The sequence below is a fragment of the Rhinolophus sinicus genome, linkage group LG06, assembly GCF_036562045.2.
Source record: "Rhinolophus sinicus isolate RSC01 linkage group LG06, ASM3656204v1, whole genome shotgun sequence".
Classification (NCBI taxonomy): Eukaryota; Metazoa; Chordata; class Mammalia; order Chiroptera; family Rhinolophidae; genus Rhinolophus; species Rhinolophus sinicus.
Genome location: NC_133756.1, coordinates 51,680,086 through 51,703,444, shown reverse-complemented (window position 1 = coordinate 51,703,444; position 23,359 = coordinate 51,680,086). Strand labels below are relative to the sequence as shown.

General features: G+C 38.9%; 1 protein-coding gene, 1 long non-coding RNA gene and 1 pseudogene across 2 annotated transcripts in view; 1 reads left to right on the top strand and 2 right to left on the bottom strand.

Moving 5' to 3' along the window:
* Positions 1-23,149, bottom strand: part of LOC109439377 (guanylate-binding protein 6) — a 146,470-nt gene extending 123,321 nt beyond the window's left edge. Inside the window, exons 1-3 of the long non-coding RNA XR_012497296.1 lie at positions 23,048-23,149; positions 18,406-18,600; positions 15,374-15,501 (exon numbers count right to left, since the gene is read on the bottom strand). This is a non-coding gene — a long non-coding RNA (guanylate-binding protein 6). The remainder of the gene's footprint in view (positions 1-15,373; positions 15,502-18,405; positions 18,601-23,047) is intronic.
* LOC109439376 (guanylate-binding protein 7) lies at positions 124-15,426 on the bottom strand. Its single transcript, XM_074335102.1, has 9 exons — positions 15,374-15,426; positions 13,222-13,331; positions 12,827-13,023; positions 11,215-11,460; positions 10,009-10,289; positions 3,092-3,304; positions 1,915-2,017; positions 1,397-1,590; positions 124-544 (listed from the first exon to the last, which is right to left on the bottom strand). The coding sequence occupies exons 2-9, from the start codon at positions 13,275-13,277 to the stop codon at positions 335-337; spliced, it is 1,500 nt and encodes a 499-aa protein (XP_074191203.1). The 5' UTR covers positions 13,278-13,331; positions 15,374-15,426; the 3' UTR covers positions 124-334.
* On the top strand, positions 4,673-5,064 carry LOC109439373 (large ribosomal subunit protein eL32; annotated as a pseudogene).
* Positions 23,150-23,359: the final 210 nt, after the last annotated feature.

Here is a 23,359-nt window from a genome sequence, read left to right as displayed (position 1 = left end):
TCTTGCCACTTTACTGAATTTATTTATCATTTCTAATAGGTTTTTTGTGGAATTTTAAGGTTCTCTCTCTATATAATATCATGTCATCTGCAAATAATGACAGTTTTACTTCTTCTTTTCCAATTTGAATAACTTTTATTTATTTTTTTTTCTTGAAAATTGCTGTGGCTAGGACTTCCCTTAATATTCTTTTAATCACTCTTTATTCTTAAACTTTTCTTGGGTGAAATTAACACACACACGTTTCAAAAATGAGCCATATTGTTATGCTATTAAACATAAGAAACCTTTTGTACTATACTTAACAGGAATTCTCATCCTGTCCAGTAACAGATTAAAATCTGAGTAATTTCATCCCTATAGATAGTATCTTAGGAACCCCAGGTAGTACTGAGAGAAGCACACTGCTTGCTAAACTAAGGATGAGTGGAATTTGTGCAGAGTTGTTTTTAACTCTTTCATACATTTCTTTTAGATAATTTATCTCTTTTTGCAACTCCTCAGATTTCTTCTTAAATCCTTCAACAAGTAGTTCTTTTTCCATCTGTAGAAAAGAGTGTTTCTTGTTGAAAATCCCCAGTTATTATAAAAACTTTATATTTAACAACTGCAAGTAAGCATGTTCTATTTCTCTACTAACTTAGATAGTCTTTGACGAGTTTGTCCAATATTTTCAAACATTTCGACCTGATAGTGCAAGTATCCATGGTTAATATCTTTCTATGATTGCATAGCACCAGCTCACTGAAGGTGGGGAGGAGTTGGAGCTGGGTCAGGCCTGACAACTATCCCAGGAAAGTGTCCCAGTACTAAGGATGCTCTTTGGGAAGGATGGAGGTTTAATTAGAATTATTTTTCAGTTCTTCTAAGGTAGGATGAGCACACATGTAACAAATAATGGGAACTACTAATTTTGTGTAGAACATTGGTTACCAAACTCTATGTTGGGACAAAGGATGCACTGTATTCTCTGTGTATAGAATGAGTCAGGCAGATCTGGAAATAAATCCAGCAAATTTTAGAGCTTTTAGCATCCTAAATTCCAGACCAGATCGGATCTATATCACATCTTTGATGGTTGTGCAAAGCATCCTAAGGACTGTTGGACTGAGATCCTATTCACTTGGGGGCACAATGACACCCTACAATCATCACAAACAGCACTCCAGGAGCCTGAGACATGTTATTTGTACCCTGCAAACTCTAATACTACCGAAGTTGTGAGTCTTATAGATTTAGGGCTTAGAAATGATCCAGGTTAATTTGACATTTCATTGAATCAATATGTCTTTGGATTTCCTTTAAGGTGTATGACATTAGCTAAAATTTTTGTACTTTTCTTCTTGAGGAAATGGTACTGTCCTTTATTCACTGACCAGGATCCTTACAGACTTACCTTCCACTTGTGGTCCAGCATTTTTTCCTGATCTCTCAGTCGGTTTTCTGTTTCTCTCTTTAACTTCTTCTCCAGTTGGACTATGTTTTCCTTGAAAGTTTTCTCTTGAGACGCCAACTTTTCCTCCATTTCCTTCTGTTTCTGTCTTTGAAGCTCCAGTTCCTTCTCAGTGGCCCAATGCTTGGCACGCTCAGCTGTTCCCCAAGGGTTTTACAGAGGAAAGAAAGTAACAGTTATGTTGCGCTGTACCCTCCTGAGTTCAGAGACTAAAATGATTTTTAAATGGTAGGGAGAAATCTCTGAATATTCCTACTGGCCACACCAATAAAACATGCTTCAGAATATGATGGAAATTGGTTGAATATGCCACCAGAATTCCCTCGGTTATTTCCAGTTTAGCAGAGTTGTTTGATAGCAGGAGCAGATGCTCCTTGTTTCAAGAGGTTTTTGCTCTCACAGCTGTTAAAGGGCCCTGCAGGAAACTATCCTCCACTCTGTGACCAAGCCCTGCCCTGTACCTGCTAGATTCTTCTCTGCAGCAGTGAGGGCTCTGTCTGCCTGCAGGATGGATTCCTCTGTAGCAGCCAGTGACTGCAGGAAGCTCTGGAGAACCTCATTTGCCTGAGGAAACAAGAAGGAGCAAAGACGTGTTAGGCAACAAAGATGAAGTCTATTGCTGTGGAAATTATCGTTCAACAAAACTATAAATCAGACCCGGTAAATCCTTCATTCCTTTTGGGAGATTCACTGTGTGGTTCCTTTCCTTCTAGGCCATAATAAAAAACCACCCCCCTTAGTTAGACATGAAAACCCTCTATAGCAACCTCTTTCCTAGTCCCTCCAGATTCCTATACTAAAGATGCCACCTGCCTTCGACCCCGGGTTATTGAAAACTAGATTTATGTGCAGTTCTATAAACACCAATCCTCCATTGTTTGCAACATATGCACACTTTTTCTTCTGACCGGATGCTCGTTTACCCTTTTGTTACTCAGATATCACTGATTGATACTTTTACTTGAGCTTCTACCTCCTGTTCCAGGAAGCGTTACTAAACTTCTTGCGGACATTTAAATGGCTGTCAGGTACAGAGAGCTGCCCTACCACTTGCTGGCAGTATTTTCTTAGGCAACTTAATAGATTTTCAGTGCGTCACATTTCTCAATTGTATAATGTGGATGACAGTGGTAGCTAATCCACATTATTCTAAGGATTAAAATAATAATCCAAACACAGAACCTAAGATGATATCTAGAATAGGAAGTGAGTGCTCTCTACATGTTAGCCACCACCATCATCATCATCTTCATTGTCATGTACTTGTATGATAATCATTACCCCACCACATCTAATTGCCTATTTATATGTCTTTTTTGGGTAAGATCATAGGCTTTTTGAGAACATTCTTTCTTTAATTATATATCCCCTATACATAGCACGAAACCTGTTACATTGCTTAGTGAAAGGAATATCCTCTTCATCTAGATTTCTGGTAATGAATCCTATTTTGGGGAAGAAATAATTGTAGTTTATTTAAGAGTGTCTAATAATGGATATAAAAGTTAAAAATGTAGAGTTATCGTTATACTCTGCTTTCTCTCCACAAATAGTGCTGTGGTCTCAGATTTTCAAAAGAATCAACAAAGACCTTCTGACCGTAATCTGATGTTCTTCCTTCCCCTTTTTGTTTCTCACCTTAACCCCTTTCCTGGGCACCAGGTTATAGGATTGTTCAACCTTGTGCCTTTCTTCTAAGTAGAGTTCGTATCCTCCAGGCACAGAGAAAGTCGCTCCAGAAATATAATTCCTCAAGGGTTCAAGAAGCTGCGTAAGCTGAGCCTCGCAATATTTCCTAGATGCTTCTTCATTCTGCAGCAAGAAATCTTCTTTCTTTTCCTGTATGGTGCTCTGTCAGGGAAATGTGGAGAAAACCAAAGGAAAGATTCTGTTAGAAGGGAAGGTCCAACAGTAATCCTCTGAGGAGAAGCAGTCTGCCTTGCAATCAAGATGGTGAAATAAGTAAATGTTATGCTTGCTTCCTCCCACATCACACTTATAACTAAATTACAGAGCCACCATCACTGAAAAGCATCTGAAGAACAGTTGAACAAAAGTCTTGTAACTAAAGATATAAAGAAGATGCCATGATGGAACTGGTAGGGGGGGCAGAGATGCAGAATGGATGGTCCCACACATATAGTGTGGTGATTAACAATTGGGATGAATATCTTGGCTGCTGAGGTTCCCCCCAAGGAGTGAGTGGTACAAACCCCATCCTGGGCTCCCCACGGCAAGGTACCAGTGCCTGGAAGAGGAGTTCCCAAATTTCTCTCTGTGAAAACCAGGAGGTATTGCAGATGAGTGAGAGGAGGGCTGTTGGAGTACCAGGTGTTCCTCTTGAGGGGTTTGCATAAGGACTCGCTTGCTCACAAACTCACTTGCTCTAACCTTGCGAGGACAGCAGCTTGCAAAGCTGCAGGAATATATATACCGGGAGGAGCTGAATTGACTCAGTTCAGGGTTAGGACTGGAAGGGCAGAGGTCAGGGTGGCTCTCTCTAGAGATGGGAAGCAGGAGCAGGTGCCATTGGCTCTTTTGATGAGCCCTCCTGATGCTGCCAGCAGGCACAGGTAGGCACCAACTCTGAGATATCTAGCAAACCTACCTGAGAAGAAGCAAACCACTCTGCCAAGACTGAGATGGACCAATCTACCAGATGTTTCAAAATAAGCAAAGATACTTAATGAAATTAATGGAACAATAGATGAACTTAGTGAGAACCTATACAAAAAGAGGAAACATAAAAATGGAGATAGAAAATATAAAAAGAACCAGAGGAAAATGAAGAATACAATAACTAAAATGAAGGATACATTAGAGGGAATTAATAGCAGATTAGATGAAGCAGAGGATCATATCAGTGATCTGGAAGACAAGGTAGCAGAAAACACCCAACTGGAACAGCTAAAAGAAAAAATAACATTAAAAATGAGGATAGTTTAAGAGACCTCTGGGAAAACATCAAGTATAACAACATTTATATCATAGGGGTACCTGAAGGAGGAGACAAAAAACAAGGGATTGAGAACTTATTTGAAGAAATAATGACTGAAAACTTCCCTAATCTGGCAAAGGAAATAGACATACAGCCCAGGAAGTACCAAGATTCTTAAATAAGATAAATCCAAAGAGGCACAAGACACATCGTAATTAAAAGCCAAAGGTAAACTCTTCCTCTGCGTGGCCTATGGAGGTGGCACTAATCTACTCAGGATCATGGCTGTCCTCAGACTACTCATGAAGCCCGAAATCGTCCAATAGATGACCAAGAAGTTCATCCCGCACCAGGCAGACTGATATCTCAAAATAAAGCGTAACTGGTGGAAACGCAGATGCACTGACAATAAGGTACGTAGAAGATTATGGGGCCAGGTCTTGATGCCCAACATTGGTTATGGAAGTAACAAGAAAACAAAGCTCTAGACAGTGGCTTTAAGAAGTTCCTGCTCCTAAATGTCAAGGAGCTTGAAGTGCTGCTGATGTGAAACAAATCTTGCTGTGCTGAGATTGGTCACGATGTCTCCTCAAAGAACCAAAAAGCCTTTCTGGGAAGAGAAGCCCAGTGGGCGATCAGAGTCACCAAACCCAATGCAAGGCTGTACACGTGAAGAAAATAAATAGACCACTTGTGTGCAAATTGTGTTTTAATAAAACCATAAAATTCTGCCATCTGGCAAAACAACAACAAAAATAATAACAATAATAAAATAAAAGCCAAAAGTAAGAGCAAAGAAATGATCTTAAAATAGCAAAAGAAAAACAGTTAGTTACCTACAAGAATGCTCCCCTAAGACTGTTAACTGATTTCTCAACAGAAACTTTGCAGGCCAGAAATTGTCAGCATGAAATAATCAAACTGATGAAAAGCAAAGACCTACAACCAATATAACTCTACCCAGCAAGGCTTTCACTTAAAATCAACGGAGAGATAAAGAGATTCCCAGATAAGAAAAAGCTAAATAAGTTTATCACCATTACACCAGTATTATAAGCAATGTTAAAGGGATTCTTGAAGTAGAAATGATAAAAAATATAAATGAGAATATATAGGAAATAAATAATTCTCACTCACAAAGGCAAACAGTAAAAGCAGTGGCATAACCAAGTATAAAGCTAGCACAATGGTTAAAAGTCAAAGTAGGAAGATCAAGTGTAATTATAACACTATATTAAAACATGCACAAAACACATACACAAAAAAAGTGAAAAACTGACAAAAACATAAACTTGGAGGGGATGAATAAAAATTGTAGTGATTTTGGAATGTGTTCAAACTTACGTGACTATTAAATTAAAATAAACTGCTATTAGCATAGTTTGCTATATACGAACCACATGGTAACCACAAACCAAAAATTTATGAGATGTACAAGAAATAAAGAGAAAAGAATCCAAACACAACACTGTAGAAATTTATCAACATACAAGAGAGCAAGAGAATGAGAATGGAACAGAGAACTACAAAAGCAATCAGAAAACAATTAATAAAATGGCCATATCTAAATGCTCATCAATAATCACTTTAAATGTAGGTGGACTGATCCAATGAAAAGGCATAAGGTCCATGAATGGATAAAAACATAAGACCCCTACATGTGCTGCCTATAAGAGACCCACTTCAGAATGAAAGACACACACAGATTGAAAGTAAACGGATGGAAAGAGATATTTCATTCAAATGGAGATAAAAAAGGCTGGGGTAGCAATACTTATTTCAGACAAAATGGGCTTTAAAACAAAACCTAGAACGAGAGATAAAAAGAGGATCTCATAATCATAAAGAAATCTATCCGACAAGAGAATTAACTTCCATAAACAGTTACACAACAAATATAGGAAAACCTAAATATATAAAGCAAATACTAATGAACATAATGTGTGAGATTGACAGTAATATTGTCATAGTAAAGGACTTTAACACCCCATTATATCAATGGATAAAACATCCAGACAGAAAATGAAGAAACAAACAGTGGCTTTAAATAATACTTTAGAGCAGGTGAACTTAATTGACATTTTTAGAACATTTCTCCTAAAGGCAGCAGAATGTACACTCTTTTCAAGTGCACATGGAACATTTTCCACGATAAACCACATGGTAGGCCACAAAACAAGTCTCAATGAATTTAAGATTGAATTCATACCAAGCATCTTCTCTGATCACAATGGTGTGAATCTAGAAATTAATTATAAGAAGAAAACTGAAAAAAACACAAACATGTTGAGACTAAATTACATACTACTAAACAATGAATGAGCTAGCAATGAGATCAAGGAAGAAATCAAAAGATACTTAGAAATAAGTGAAAATAAAAACACAGTGACCCAAAGTCTATGGCATACAGCCAAAATAGTTCTAAGAGGGAAGTTTATATCAATACTGTCCTACTTCAAGAAACAGAAAAATCTCAAATAAGCTATCTAACTGTACATGGAAAAGAATTATAAATAGCTCAAAAAGCACAAGTGAATAGAAGAAGGAAATAGTAAAGGTCAGGATGGAAATACATAAAATAGAGGCAAAAAAACAAACAAACAAAAAAACACTGTAGAAGATACAAATGAAACCAAGAGCTGGTTCTTTGAAAAGATAAACAGACTAGATAAATTTTAGCCAGACTCAACAAGAAAACTAAGAGAGAGCACCCAATTAAATACGATCAGAAATGAAAAAAGGAGTGACACCTGACACAGAATAGAGAGCCCAGAAATAAACCCACATCTAGAAGATCAATTAATCTATCACAGAGGAGGCAAGAATATTCAATGGGATAAAGATAGTTCCTTCAATAAATGATGTTGGGAAAACTGGACAGATACATGCAAAAAATGAAGCTAGTCATTCTCTTATACCACATGCAAGAATAAACTGAAAATGGATTAAAGACAAATGGAAGACCCAAAACCATAAAACTTCTAGAAAAAAACATAGGCAATAAAATTTTCGACATTGCTGTTAGTAGTACTTTTTTGGATATATCTCCTTGAACAAGGGAAACAAAAGAAAGAATAAGGAAATGGGACTACATCACACTAAAATGTTTTTGCACAGTGAAGGAAACCATCAACAAAATGAAAAGGAAACCAAATAAATGGGAGAAGATACTTGCCAATGATACATCTGATACAGTGTTAATATCCAAAATATGTAAGGAACTCTACAACTTAACACACACACAAACACACACACATACACACACACACACACACACACACACACACACACACACACACACCAGAGAGAGAGGGGAGAGGGGAGAGAGAGAGAGAGAGAATCCAATTTAAAAATGGGCAGAGGACCTCAATAGACATTTCTCCCTAGAGGACAGATGGCCAATAGACATATAAAAAGATGCTCAACCTCACTAATCATCAGACAAATGAAAATAAAAACCACGATAAGATAGCACCTCAAATATGTCAGAACAGCTATCATCAATAAACCAACAGACAACAAGTGTTGTCGAGGATGTGGAGAAAAGGGAATGCTCACGCACTATTGTTGGGATTTTAAATTGGTGCAGCCACTATGGAAAACACTATGGAGGTTCCTCAAAAAACTAAAAATAGAACTACTAAAAATAGATCTACCAAAAAATAGAAGTACCCAGCAACTCCACTTTTGGGTACTTACTTAAAGAAATCCGAAACACTAATTTGAAAAGACATAGTCATTCCTACAATTTTACAGCATTATTTACAATAGCCTAGATATGGAAGCAACCTAAGTGTCCATCGATAGACAATTGGTAAAGAAGTGGTACATATGTACAAAATGAAATCTTGCCATTTTTGACAACATGGGTGGACTTAGAGGGTATTATGCTAAATAAAATAAGTCAGAGAAAGACAAATACCATATGATTTCACTTATATGTGGAATTTAAAAAAACAAAATAAATGTAAAAACAAAAGGGAAACAAACTCATAGATATATAGAACAAATTGATGTTTCCCAGACAGGAGGGGTTTGGTGAGATGGGTCAAAAAGGTGAAGGGATAAAGTAGTACAAAGTGCCAGTTGTAAAAACAGTCATGGATATAAAAAGGACAACATAGGGAATATAGTCAATAATATTATAACTTTGTGTGGTGTCAGATCGGTACTAGACTTATCAGGGTGATCTCTTTTTAAGTTATATAAATGTCTGATTACTCTGTTGTACACCTGAGACTAATCTAATATTGTATGTCAACTGTAACTGAAAAAAAAAAAAGAAGCAGTCTGATGGCATCAGGATGGATGGGGAAATGGAACGATCATGCGTCATGAGGACAGTCCCTTATTTGCTTTCGCTCAGGATCAACATCTGTGAAAAGATGGGGCTGGGAGACATGAATCATGGTGCCTTTTTTTTTTTCAACTGAAATACAATTGGCACATAACATTATAGTTTCAGGCGTCCAACATAATGAATCAATATTTGTATACACTGTGAAATGGTCACCACAATAAGTTGAGTCAACATCTCTTATGTCGTTACAATTATTTTTTTCTTTTGATGAGAAGTTGTAAGATTTACTCTTAGCAACTTTCAAATATGCAACCCAGTATTATGCATGGTTCCTTTATCAGTGATAAGATTAACAGTGATCCATCCATCGACAATGAACAATGGAAAGTTCAATATGACTGGAAGTAGACTTTCCTCTGAAAACTTGGGGTGCTACAAAGCTAAACATGAATATGTAGCAAATCACTTGCCCACTCATGAGTTAAGCTGGGCTCTGGATAGTTTGAAACCTGTCATGAATTCTTTCAACGAGGGTTTGATTGTGCAAAAACATAGGAGTAAAATTTATTTGTTGTGCTTCTCCATTTTGATGCAGGTGGATTTCTTCTACATGAACTGAGAGATTTTTATAACCTGTAGGATAGTCAGAGACAGACTGAAAGACAAACTTTCAGTGAAGGAGCCTGTGCTAAGTAGAATCATGATGTCTTCCAAGAGTTCTCTTCTCTGGTGTCCACTCTCTAATTAAGCCTTGAGCTTGTGACTCTGATGAATATTAATCCTATGATTAGAGTATGTTCTGCAGCACAGGTTGACTTTAAGATGGAAATTACCTGGGTGGGCATCACCTAACTACTTGAGCCCTTTAAAAGCAGTTTTCTCCAGTTGGTGGCAGAGAAGGTAGTCACAGAGATTAGAAACAATACAAGGATATGATGTACCATCGCTAGCTTAAAGACGGAGACGAGTTTCCCAGAACCTCCATTTGATAACATAAGCCCATTTGAACCTTGTTTTCAGTTGTGCTACACTGAGCAAGGTACGCATATCTTATGCTGGATTCTGACCTGAAGAAATCTGATCTAATAAATGTGTGTTGTTTTAAGCTGCTAATCACATGGTCATTTGTTTTGCACTAATTGAAAATAAACAACCAAGCTTTTAGAAAAAGGAACAACTATAGCCTATAGAGCCTTGTCACCCACAAGAACCTAAATTCCTATGAGAAACACATGAACTATGGGATTAAAAGGGGGTAGTCTTGGCATCACTCTAAAAGGACAGGAATCAGGAAGGATATATGCTAAGACATATTACCACAAGCTTCTTCTGGAACTCCTGGTTTACATCCTTGAAGGAGTGCTCCATGAAGATTTCAATGGCTTCCCTCTCACAGGCTGCGTGTAGCTCCAGCAGCTCCTGGAGCGTGTCTGTGGGGAACGTCACTCGCTGGGCCATCTGCTCACTGTAGTGGGTGGCTGCCTCCTGCACGGCCGCTGAGTTCTCATGCTGGGCCAGAGTTGTCACTGCATTTTCCAAACAAGGTACTGCTCCACTATTGATGGCATCCACATAGGTCACCACCAGAGTCCCCAGCCCTGGATGACACATGGTATTTAGGGAATGGACAGGAAGTTCTCATTCACTGTTTTAGAGATTTAGAGATTAGCATTCCAGAAATCACAACAATTTTACTGAAGTGAAGTTTTCCTTTTTCTCTTTCTTCTTTTCCTCCTAATCTTCTTTTTGGGCCTCAATGGTCTCCTTCTCCTTGCTCTTCTATGAATCCACCTCCTTATAATAACATCCCCGTGTCTCCTATTCACTGTCTCTTTTATGGTTCATGAATTCATCCATTACAATATTAAATTAATAACCTCAACCAATATGTGAAAGATTTCCTAGAACACATTTCCCATTGAAATAAAATATAAACGTTTGTTTTACACATAATTAAAGTACTTAATTTGTTGGCACTGTCCCAAATGAAAATACAGGGGTTCTTGTAAAAAAAAAAGTCAAGAATCTTGGGACCGTGACATAAATATTAAACCAAGCCTGGGTCCATCTCAGCACAGGGCACTTTGTGTCCACCCAGGTCACATATCCATGAATCCAGCCTTGTACATAGGATTATATATAAATTTGTTTCTCAAATTCTAACTGAGCTGTCAGACACTATTTATTTTCCATCTGGTATAAATTCACAAAATATCTTGTGTATCCTCACCAAGAAATACTTATCCCACTGAACGTCTCATCCATATGAAGATTTGTATCCTTAACAGCAGCTCACGCTTATGTCGTAAGAGTATTAGTTTTATGACATACAGTAAGCTTCAATAATCCCTCATATAGGGAAACTTTAATGAAAAAACATGCGTGTCTATGTGTGGTATGAACATCTGTTTTTCCACATCACATAAAGAAGAGAACAAAATTACTGACAAACCCAGAGAGCAGTCACAGTTTCATCACACACACTGAACCACAGAGAGACATGCTGTAACAAAGGAGACTTACTATTTCCATTGACAATGATTCCCTGTCTTAGGGTCTTAGCTTCGGCATTTTTGAAGACATATGAACAGAAATTTTTGGATTGCTCCTGGAAAGTCGTTTCCAGTTGGTTCTCTGATGCTTCATGAAGAAGGCGTAATAGTTTTTTGTCATTTATAGGCCGGTCAAAGACAAAGCACTTTCGTTTGGGGAAGAATTTCCTGATACACAGTCTGGTCCTGTTGTTGTTTTGGATTTGGGAACTCTCGCCTGCAGAAGTGAAAAAGAGCAATCACTGATTTGACTATCTTCAAGCAAGTTTGTTGAAGACCTTCACTTCCAGAGATGTTTGTGTAACTGTAACTCTGGTGTCTATAAATCTTTCATTTAATTATGCAAATCTTATCTACTCAAGACTTGGAAATTCCCCCCGCCCCCTTTTTTTTCCTTTGGATAGAGCCAAGAATGAAGAAAGTACTTCTGGGGAAGAAGGAAGGCACGCATTCCAAGTGATGAAACGTCTGATTGTTCCTTAGTCTTTGTACGGTAAGCACTGGACGACTATTTATTAGATACTTGTTGAAAGATAGATTAACCAAAACAATTTTCAGGAATACCTTTTCAACAATACAGTCCCTCTGTCAGAAGTGAAATGTGGGCTCTAAAGTAAAGTAAGGGTAGGAATAAAAATATGTATAATATTTCAGAGAAAAACCCCATGTGTAAGACCAGTGATATTCAGGACAGTACAAAAAGCTTTATAACACCAGAACCCCCTGAAAAATAGAAAACTTATAAATATGTTCAGAGATTCCTTTAGCAGATACCACCAAATAGTAAGTTTCACGTAATGTAAATTGGAGACCTCACCCATTTTCTGTAGCAGATTATATTGGACTTTACAATGTCATGTAAAGGATTCTGGCATATATCAGCTGTTCAATAAATATATTTGAAAAGAAATGCATAAATGACTAAATAAACAAAATGGATATTGTTTCTAGGTACCAACTTTATCCTCATTCCTACATGCCAACCCAGTAATGAATTTATTACATTAACATGACAGCATATTATGTAAGACTACAGTATGAAGAAAGTGTTATGAGAAACAGAAAATGAAGCATTTCATAGTGTTACTGGAGAGATATGCCAATGATTTTTTTTTTGGACTCATATAGTGTATAAATATCCTTTATGTGAAGGATGTAGCTCTATTCAGGTTAGTCAAATAGACTGCATGAAATATATTTCAAAAAAATTAGGTCTTTTGATATCTTTGTGATTCTCTAAATAGAAGTTGAGGAACTCTGAAATTAATAAGTAACAGAAGTATTTGTGCCTGAGGAAGTTTTAGCATTAGCTGTAATCCTCAAATTTTTTTTATCGTGTCAATTTTTCCAAAATCATTCGGCCTGATATTGGATTCTAAATTCCTTCAGTGAGGTTCAACTGTAGTCACTGGAGTTATTCCAGTAGTAATGACTAAAACCATATCCACCTGTCACACACCAATCACCACTAGCAAGCCTCAATCCAATCTCAAATAAAGATTGATGTCAAGTGCTGAGTGACAGGGCTCAGTTAGTCAATCTCACCTACTGAAACTTCCACTACCCAGGCCGTGCTCTGATACCTGGAATCAGCTTCAAGGCATTCTCCAGGTACTCATCCTCAGTGATGATCCGTCCATCTAACTCCAGGTCCAGCATGAAATCCCGTACAGTCCAGACAAAGTCTGGAAAGAAACTGACAAACTCAGCTGAGTCATTTACATCCCCAGAGCTGGGAGAGGATTTTGTCCTGATTAGGTTGGTTAGTTCAGTCACGTAGCTGAGATCTTAGCTAAGGAATGAGAATAAAGAACAAAATTTCCAGATCTTACCCAGAAACAAGATTTATAAATATTCCTGTTAGCCCTGTGTCCCATTCTCTTCAACCATGAGAACTGAGTCATGGAAAAGAAGAAAGAGTCACAGTTACATTCCCATGACTCAATGACCCAGGGCGGTTTAGTTCCTGGAAGGATACTGCAGCTGCTCCAGGGCCTGGTGGTTGATGGTCCCCATGCTGTTGTAGACAAACATGCTGCTCAGAAGCACGGCCAGCGCGAAGATCCACGAGTCATTGTTAGAATCACCCTAAAAAAGAAATGCTTTACAGCAGGCATCTATAAGCATTATTTAGGCATCTACTCTTCTCACTCATTCACTATGTCAGCTGTACTATAACTGAATGGTAAGGCGAATAACATAAATTGTGAAGACAACATTAAATTCAAACCTCACTTTTAGTACCCTAAAAGTTGACCCCACGAAGGGCCTGAGTTTCTTTAGCTATTAACAGAAGTGAATGACACTGTAAATATGTGTCAAATATTTAATACAGAGCCTAGAACGTGGATGTATGTTATCATATGGGGGCAATGATTCTTTTGCAAATTTTCCTCATCATGGGCTTATTGGGGACAGAAATGCTATTCAGTTAAATTCATCAACTACTCATCGTGCAGCTATGAAACGCCAGACTGCATTTGCTTGTGTGGATATAAAGTTCTATATGGTAATGCTTGTTCCTGAGAGATGAATTTCCTGAGGGGCACATATACATGGCAACGTGCAAATGCATTGAGATTATAAACTCTGCCAGGAGTAGAACTATATATTATAATGTAAAACACAAAAGGGATACAAAAAACCAGAAATGTGCTCTGTGAATTCAGAGCTAGAAGTGATTAAGTCTGAATGAGATAAAATCCCATCAGGTTTGTATCTCTGAAAATAGCTGGGCTTTAACAGACTGACAGATGTGAAATTGTGGACATAAGGGACCAGGCAGGTGGAAGGACCAACAGACCAAGCAGAATTGCCAGAGCGTGCTGTCATACAAAGGTATTATTATATGTACTATATGTACATATATCACTGGGGTATCCGCAGCACTTAACAAAAAGCCCTAGAATTTAGCTGCCCAATAAATATTTATTAGGTTGCATCTTTTACCCAGTGCTAAAAATAAGATCTATCCATAAAGCTTTGTATGGCAAGTGTTCAGAATAAGACGTATCCCTATATGTACTATATAGGTTATTTTATTTGACTGAAGTAGTGGTAATGTGTGTAATGGGAGATGATAAGGCTGAAAATAAGATTCAGGTCAAGTCATGTGACTTTGTAACATTATTTGATACTATTCAAATACACTCTAAGGTGTAAGGGCATCAAATACTTCTGATGCTATCAGTTTACTTTTGATATGCTTTGGTTCCTTGAACAATGCAGTTAGATAAAAAGAAGAAGGTTTATACAAATTAAAATTTGTTAGGAATCAGTAGACCATTTTGGGTTTATATCAAGGTGACTATTGAGTACATTAAACCAAAAAATTTTTAAATTCAGATTATCTAAATTCATGTCCCTACTCTTTTTGCAGTAATGGAAGTCAAAGACCCATTGTTGCTACTTTCACTTTACACTCAGACTAATCTAAATAAGGGGAAAAGATGCAGGTAACATTGAAAGGGAAGAAATACCTAAAATTAATCCATTTACAATGCTTTTGGGGAGCCTAGCTCATGTTGTATAGAAGTCTGTGAGGAATTTATCTTCAAAGCACAGAAATGGACTAAAACCTTAATGAATGTTCTTGGAAGAAGTAAGATTTTATGGAGATTATTTAAGTAGATTATTTCACTGAAACCCTATTTTCATGGGTCTTACTTCCAATCCTATCAACCTCACACACCTTAAGTAGTAAAGTTTACTGATCCCATGGTTATAGCTTCCCTAGGATGTTTTCCCTAACCTGAACAAGTGGATTATGTTCTCACTCTTTGTATCCATAATGATAACACTGCATATTTCTCATCTCCCCAACTATGCTCTGGGTCTTTACCTTATTCACTGGGATATCTGTAGCACTTAACAAAAAGCCTTAGAATTTAGCTGTCCAATAAACATTTATGAACTTCCATGTTCCACGCCAGTGTTAAAAATAAGATTTATTCCTAATAAACAAAATATTGAGTTTACCAAGAAAGTAAATTCAAAGGAACAGAATTTAACCTCATTAGTAATAACTAGTTGGATTTGTAGTTTACAGAAAACTGTCATAAATGTTGAACTGAGGCTGTAAATTAAAATGTAAGTGGAGCATCAAGAGCAAAGAAGATTCTCTGCCTTACCTTTTCCACATCGCCCAGGCCCTCGGTGTCCAGAAGGACCAGGGTATGATTCTGTTTGGAGGGGTGGGGTACACACCACATCCAGATGCCCTTGGTTTCAGACCTCACTGTGCGGCCCAGAGGGAAACCTGCAAAGGAAGGGGAGAAAGCCATATGCCGTAACAGCAGATAGTGCAGACTGCAGGTGGGTTACGTTGGTTAAACTTATTAGAATGTGAATGTCTGGCTGGGAGGAAAGTTGCTTCCATTTCAACAAAGACAGTCAATACAACCTTTCCACACATTATGGACTTTCTAAAGAAACACTTTGTGTCCCCTATTCGCCTCATACCATCCATGACCCAAGCTATGTCACATTACAGAGTTAATATAAACTCTATTTACCTCTGTGTTTTTATCCAACACTGAAGAGCTTCCCTGTCCTCCAGGTTCTGAAGGAGTTCAACCAGAGGGAGGCAATAGCAGGACAATGAAAATCAGGCATGTGTTCCTGTAGCTTCCCCTCTGGTGAGCCACACTGTCCTGGTACCTCTGTTCCTGCACTTAGGGTCACAGCGCCTGTCATGTAGCTCCCTCCAACATCTCCAGTCTTTGCCACATGATGGTATCCACTCTTTGCTAGCCTGTTCAAGCTATAGGAGTTATAATGGCTACCTAGCCCTGCTATTGCCACTCTCTAGGTGCTTGCCCATCGCTCACTGGTTTCCTTTGTCCTGCATATGCCCTTGTAAACAGTCCCTCCATTAAACACTCCTTAGTTACCCCTTGAATGGGTCACATGTGTCCTGGACTGGCCAATCAGCTTTTTGTTGGATTCCCCCCTCCCCTATTTCACTGTATTTTCCTCATTTCTTTTCTCTTCTTCAAGCAAATAATGAGCTCTTCATTCTTTGCCTCAAGTGGGGATTAATGGAAGAGAAAGCAGAAAAGACCTGTGAGACTTGTTCCTCCTTTCAGAAGCTTAAATTAAATACACAGGGGGAGTGGATATGAGGTAGATGCCTTAGAACATGAGGGTGACATATCTTGTCCAACAGTTCACGATTTTGATTATGTGCCATATGCCAATACTTGTTAACGGAGAATAGAAATGGACACAATGAAATACATAGGGGAGGTTTATTCAGCATGGCTCAGGCCATTCAATTTCCACATCCAGTGTGATCTCCACCGAGAGGGTATAAAGCCTGAGATGGTCTGCATTCTTCTAATCGTGATAGCATTTGGTTACATGTTGGTTAATACAGAGGAATCTGAACTTCCAATTCCCCAGTGAGATAAGATAGGTATAATTGGAGGCCATTACACTAGGTTATGAGAGGTAATAAACACACAAAGCAGGTCATCAACAAGGACGAAGACTAGTGACCTGGTCATGCTCTTAGATCCTGACAAAGTGCAAATCTCTTTTTGTTCTTTCTGTGATATGAGTGGGGTGGTAGAATCACAATTCAAGTGTTTGAAAACATTTTGATGTTAGGGACTTTCTCAGCAATGCAAATACCTCATTATTACCAGTTGTTCTCTGAATAGATTGAAAATGACATTGTTGAAACTCCTTGATTGATCTCTCTCTCTCTCTTTCTCTCTCAGGTTCTCAAATCTTTAATCCCTCACAAAATGGCCCATTAATGAATTTAGGCTAAGCAAGAAAAAGTGCCCTCCCCTGATTGATGGTCAAGAAATTCTCTGCAAGGAAAACCAAGACAAAATGTTTTGTTAGAAGTCAATGGGAGATTGGGAAGCAAAAAGGAGAAAGGGAGATACAAGGGAAAAGGAGAGAGGGAAAGGAGAGACAGAAAGAAGGAGACACAGTGAGAAAGAGATAAGGAGAGGTATTCCTAGGGATCTTTAGAGTTCATTGGACTGAGGTTTAACCTCTAATGGTGTTGAGCTGCTGAGCCACTAGGAAGACATTTGAAAAAACTGGAATGTGGTCTTCATAGACAGAAATGCCTAACAGGACATAGGCAGGTTGTTCTAAAAATCAGTAGGAACCAAGAGAGACAACCTAAAAGAAAACAAAACAAAAACTTCCTGAAATAAAAAATGAGATAGCATATAAATACGTGAAAATATGCTCAAACTTATTTGTAATGAGGCAAAATACATGCAATTCTACAGTTAACCAGATCAGTAAAAGTTAAAAAGTCTTCTACTAAATTTTTATTAGGGTGTGGAGAATTCTTACTTACTGCCACTAAGTACATAAATTGCACATAAAGTTTGATATTACCTAGAAAGACTAAAGATGTGTATACCCTGTGATACAGCAATTCCATTTCTGGGTATGCACACAGGGCAAATTTGTGTAGTCATACATAGCCACCAGGATATAAATAAAACAATATTTATGACAACATCATTCATAAAAGATAAAAACTAGAAAAGATACCAATGTTCATCAACAAAAAGTGGATAAATTGTGGTATCCTCTGACTATAGCACATGACAAAGTAGTGAAAGCAAATAAAATATCAACACAAATGACGAACTAGATTTTTTAAATGCACTCTTTGTTTAATGCACTCTTCTGTATTTTATGTTCACATAGAGTTAACAGAGAGAGAAGGAAAAGGGGCACAATTTTTCAGTTTTGCTATGAATTTAATAAAAAAAAAAGGAAGGTAGCCCTACTGAGATATAAGATATGTGGGAATTCTGCTTTCTGTTCTTCCTCCTATATCTTTTGAAAACAGGACATATTGAACAATATTTGGGTGCCACTTGAAATGACTCTGCAGTTTAGGGCAAAAGTCATGTAGGTAAAGGAAGGGAATAGTTTCTGGAGCTGAGCTCCTGAGCAGATGGCTAATGGGGTGGGTCTTTGGATGAGGAGAGGGAACTCTTTATTACTGGACATATGAATGAGATGTTGTGGACAGATGGTGTTGAAGTTATTAACTGGACAATAAGAATTTCTTCAGTGGGAGAAGTTAGGCTCATCCTTAAGGTGACCCTGAAGGAGGTGAGGTCAGCCTGTGTTATCACTGCTTCCAAGCAAATGGCCCCTGCCCCAGGACAACACTCACCATGGTTCTGTCCTGCCAGACGGTTCATTAGGTAGGATTTTCCTGTGCGATACAGCCCTGCGATGGCTGCCACCACCACAGGCTGAGTGATCTTCTCAAGAATCTCCAGTGCTTTCCTATTTACTGTCAGCTGGTATTTCTGGTTTTCCACCAGACAGATGGGGGCCTTCATCATAGATCCACAGGCCATGTTATCTGTAATCCAGAGGAACACCTCAGTGATATACAGGTCTTGAAGTCATATCTAATGGTCACACAAGTCGCGTGCGTGTCAGTTTTCTGTGTGTAGAACTTATAAATAGGTTTCCTATGTTTTATGTGTTTCTCAAAGATAAGTATTTAGCCAGGTGTGTCAAGCACTCATACAGATACCTCATGTACATGATCGTGTTCATCCTTAAATGAACCTAAAACAACCCTGCCATGTGATGCATAAAATGAATAGGACAAGGAAAACGAAGAACTGATGATGGAGTCTAGAGAACACCCACATCATCGGGGGAAATACAGGCAGAGTGGGACATGCGGGAGATGAGGAGTGACCAGAGAAGTTATCTGGAGTTCCAGCATGATTTGGTCTCTCATTAATTGCACAAATATTTACTGCATGTTATAATGTCGATCAGGGAAAACAGAGGAGTACACACACACAAGTTTTAAAGGTTTTAGTATGTATGTATTTACTATTGATCAAAATCACTTGGCTAAATATACAAAGAAAGTTAATAGGGAGCATCAAAAGCAGTAATAAATTCTATAGAATAGTAACTATTACAGTAGATGCCCAAAGCTCATCAAACCGTGGGAAAGCAACACTGGAGAGGTCGGGAACTGATCAGATAACCACCCATCCCATGGCTGGAGATGAGGACGTCCCCTGATGCTGCCAGCTGCAGCTGCCAGCTGCATACAAGTTCCCAATAAAGGCAGTTAAGACTAAACTATACATACTAATAACAATGTTAGGCCAAAGAAGCTCACCAAACCATGGGGAAACAACACTGGAGAGGTTGGGAAACAGCCAGACCTCTTCAGGTCCACGGCTGGAAGTCAGGGCAACTCTTTTTTTCTTTTTTTTCTTTTAATTTATTGGGGTGACAATTGTTAGTAAAATTACATAGATTGTAGGTATACAATTCTGTATTACATCATCTATAAATCCCATTGTGTGTTCAACACCCAGAATCAGTTCTCCTTCCATCACCATATATTTGATCCCCCTTACCCTCATCTCCCACCCCCCACACCCCTTACCCTCTGGCAACCACTAAATTATTGTCTGTGTCTATGAGTTTCTGTTTCTCATTTGTTTGTCTTGTTCTTTTGTTGTTTTTGGTTTATATACCACATATCAGTGAAATCACATGGTTCTCTGCTTTTTCTGTCTGACTTATTTCGCTCAGCATTACACTCTCAAGATCCATCCATGTTGTCACAAATGTTCCTATATCATCTTTGGGCATCTCTTGATACTGCAAGCTGCATACAAGTTTGCAATGCCAATGTCAGTATGATGACAAATGACAAATACACTGCCAACTAAGGTCTGTCTCATATATCTCTTCAGACGTACTTTTCAGCCAAGTTTTTGTTCCTGCCTCGCCCCCAGAGAATTGTCAGTTCTGGGAGGTTTCAGCAGTTACGTTGATAAAAATATTGCTTATACAGTTGAAGGGCCAGTTCATTCAAACAAACAATACCTACTGCTCTTGCCCAGGACCATTGGCCCAAAGTCTTCCAAAGCCTGGCAACATGCCTGTCACATCTCTCTCATATAACTTAGTTATTTCTTCACCTCATCTGCTGATGCGGGTGAAGCAGACAGAAAGCATCATCCAAATCTCCCCTGCCAGGAATGAGATGAGGGAGCATTTTCTTAACCCTAAGCTAACCATTTCCTCACATGAGGGAAAAACAACAGCATCTCATGTGAAGGAACAAAAAGCTAGCAGACAAACCTAACCATCTCCTCATGAGGGAGAAACATAACCATCACCTCATGAAGGAACTACCATTACCTCATGAGGGAGAAACAGACAACATGAAACAATGAAGCTGTATCAGCCTTGTAGGCTATATCAGCCAATGAAGGCGAATTTTCCTAACATCTTCCCCACACATGTGCTGGGCGCTGTTCTAGGTCCTCAGTATCAAGTGGTGAAAAAAACGAACAGAAATTCCTGCCTTATGGAATGCTATTCTAGTGGGAACAGACAGGTAATAAAGAAAACAAGCTAAATATATATACAATATACATATTACATATGTAGCTTTATATATAATTATAATTATCACAAATTTATCTATCTATCTATCTATCTATCTATCTATCTATCTATCTATCTATCTATCTATGATGATATAAAGTACTCAGAGGAAAATAAGCAGGGACTGGGATAGGGTGCACGAGGGTTGAATTTACATAGAGGGCAGTCAGGGAAGGCCTCTCTGAGACAGAGAAATAAATGTGATCTGTGACCTTGAAGAGGAAGGTTTAAAGAACTGTGGGAGCAGGAGCGGACTGGAGGAGGAGAGACTTTGAGAGGAAGAAGAAGACGTAAAGAATGCCATTTGCTCTCAAAGCACAACAGGACAGATCTTTATAACTTGGATAAAGTTATGGCTGCAGGAATTCATTTATTTCACTGGAATAAAAGGAAATTTCTTATGTATAGGCTGACAGGGAAGAGGAGCATTAGGCAGTGTTTTAGGATCTGCCCAGATCGGCTTGAGTCTGACAGCACGGCGGGGCTCTACTTTAATGTTTTCATCACACTGATTGGGTGTGTCATAAAATCGAGACACAGAGAACCGTTGAAGAGCTTTGACTGTCCCTTTATGTTCTCAAAGACAATGCTAAGCAACATTCATGTGTTCCCATACTAGCCCAGCTGTGTGACCGGTGGAAAGATGATTAAATTCTTTGTACTTCAGTTTTGTCTTATGTAAAATGGTAACATTTACAGTACCAATCTAGTGGTCATTAGACGGATTAAATATCTCATAATATTTATAATGTTCTTAAAATCACGCTGGTACATACCAAGTGCTATGTCAGTATTGATTAAAACTTGAATGTCTAAGAAGATAGGAAGGGTAACTTCTAAATGAAGGAGGACTGCCTTTGCAGTGAAGTAGTGTGACACTTCCCTCCCCTGTCCCAAACAAGCATGAGGACACATCCCATGAGGAGGATGTGCAGGCAGGACAGTGCCAGCAGTGACAGCTGAGAGGCAGGACACAGACAGAGGACTAGTCTCCACGGAGGAACCCAGAGCAGTCCTAGGATGGCAGAGCACAGATTTTGGAGTGAGGCTGCCAGGGTTCAAACGCCAGGGTTCAGCTCACTTACTGTCAGTGAGATCTTGAAAAAGGAACTTACCTCTGTGAGTCTCTATTTTCTTTGTAAAAGAAGTGTTATAGTAAAACAAGAACTCCTGCCTGATCCATTATTGTACAAGCCGGTAACACATAGGCTCTTGATAATTAAAATTTTTTCCCCAGCATTAATGTACTGTTTCAACAACGAGCAAGTTAGGTAATGTGCTGAAAGTCATCAATACATTCAGTGAGCTGCCAATTTTCAAGAAACAATAAGGCATGCAAAATCTTTTTCTCAGTAAATAACATGCATTTGTTGAACAGACTTCCTCGGTACCATTTCTCTTCTTTTTTACAGGTGCCTGGGAGCGGAGTTGGGGAGTAAAACATGAACCTTTGACTCCTGTGTTCTCAGCAGGAGAAGTGCAGAGATTATTTCTTAGATTTAATGTTTAATAAGCTTTGGGTAAGAATAGGTGAGTTTGTTTTATTTTTTTAATGCGGGTATACTTAGATACCCAAACCCAGAAGCTGTTAATTCCAAATAAACAAGTAGAATGAAATAGTTGTATTAGATGGATTTGGATGTTCAACTGTTTCCAAAGTTTGCTCTTTAGGAGAGGCATCTGAAGATACTTCTCAGCAAGTATCACAGGTTATTCTGACGCAGTTCTTGTATGGGCCACACATTAAAACAGTGTTTAGTAAACACGATTGGACCTTACATTTATTTTAACAGTTGATTAGTGAGAGTAAGATGGAATTATTCTATAGAGCAGCTTTGTAGTATCTTTGAATGTTAAATGTTAATACAAGAATAATCCGGTCAATCTTTTAGGATATAAATTGTCTGGAAATAAGGGTCACCTTTTCTTTCTGTTTTTTCAAGCTGGGGGAGATGAGCAGTGGGGAGGGGAAGCATGGCCAGGAAATGTCTGAGGCTAGAATGAGGGAAATGGAGGAGGAAGGGAGCCCACCCTGCGAGGGCTCAGGATATGTCTCCAGAAAGGACTTCGGCCCCTTTTTGCAGATAACGTAGTATACTTTCCTCTTTCTCCCATGCAGGGCTTTCTGTGCAGTCATGGGTGGGTGCCCAAAGAGGAGCAGTCCTACTCAGAGCTGGTGCTGTCTCCTGCCTGGGAGCCACTTCTGATCCTAAGGGAGACCCTGAGCTGGCTTGAGCAAACTGCCCCGCAGGGCCACCCACCACTGGGCCCAGGACTTCTGCCTTCCTGTGGACGGTGTGGAGCCTGCACTTGGGCATTTGCTATTGTGAGTTAATGGATATGGCATGGAAGACCAAGTTTAGGGCTGAACTTACGTGGTGTGGGAGCTGCAGCCTGGGCACAAGTTCTCAGCTGTCCTTGGTCGTCCCTCAGCTCCTCTGGGTACAGACTGTTCTCTCTGGAAGCTGAAAATTGAGCCAGATATTAGAGCAAAGCAGTTATCGCTGAGTATATGCAAAACGAAATCAAATGACTGGTAAGTTAACTTTCAGTTTTTATGCCCCACCCAGCCCCACCTCTAAGGAATGAACTGGGCTCCAGTTTTGGCTGAGTATGCAAAACAAAATCAAATGACACGCCCTGTCCTGTGAAGTAGAGACCCCGCATGACACCCTGCATGACACAGG

Excerpts from the sequence above, each read along its gene's own strand:
- LOC109439376 (XM_074335102.1), bottom strand. The coding sequence starts at position 13,277 with ATGTTTGTCTACAACAGCATGGGGACCATCAACCACCAGGCCCTGGAG. Across the intron at positions 10,290-11,214 it reads AATCATTGTCAATGGAAATA|GGCTGGGGACTCTGGTGGTG; the intron begins GTAAGTCTCCTT and ends TGTGTCATCCAG. Across the intron at positions 1,591-1,914 it reads TGCAGAGAAGAATCTAGCAG|CTGAGCGTGCCAAGCATTGG; the intron begins GTACAGGGCAGG and ends CTTGGGGAACAG.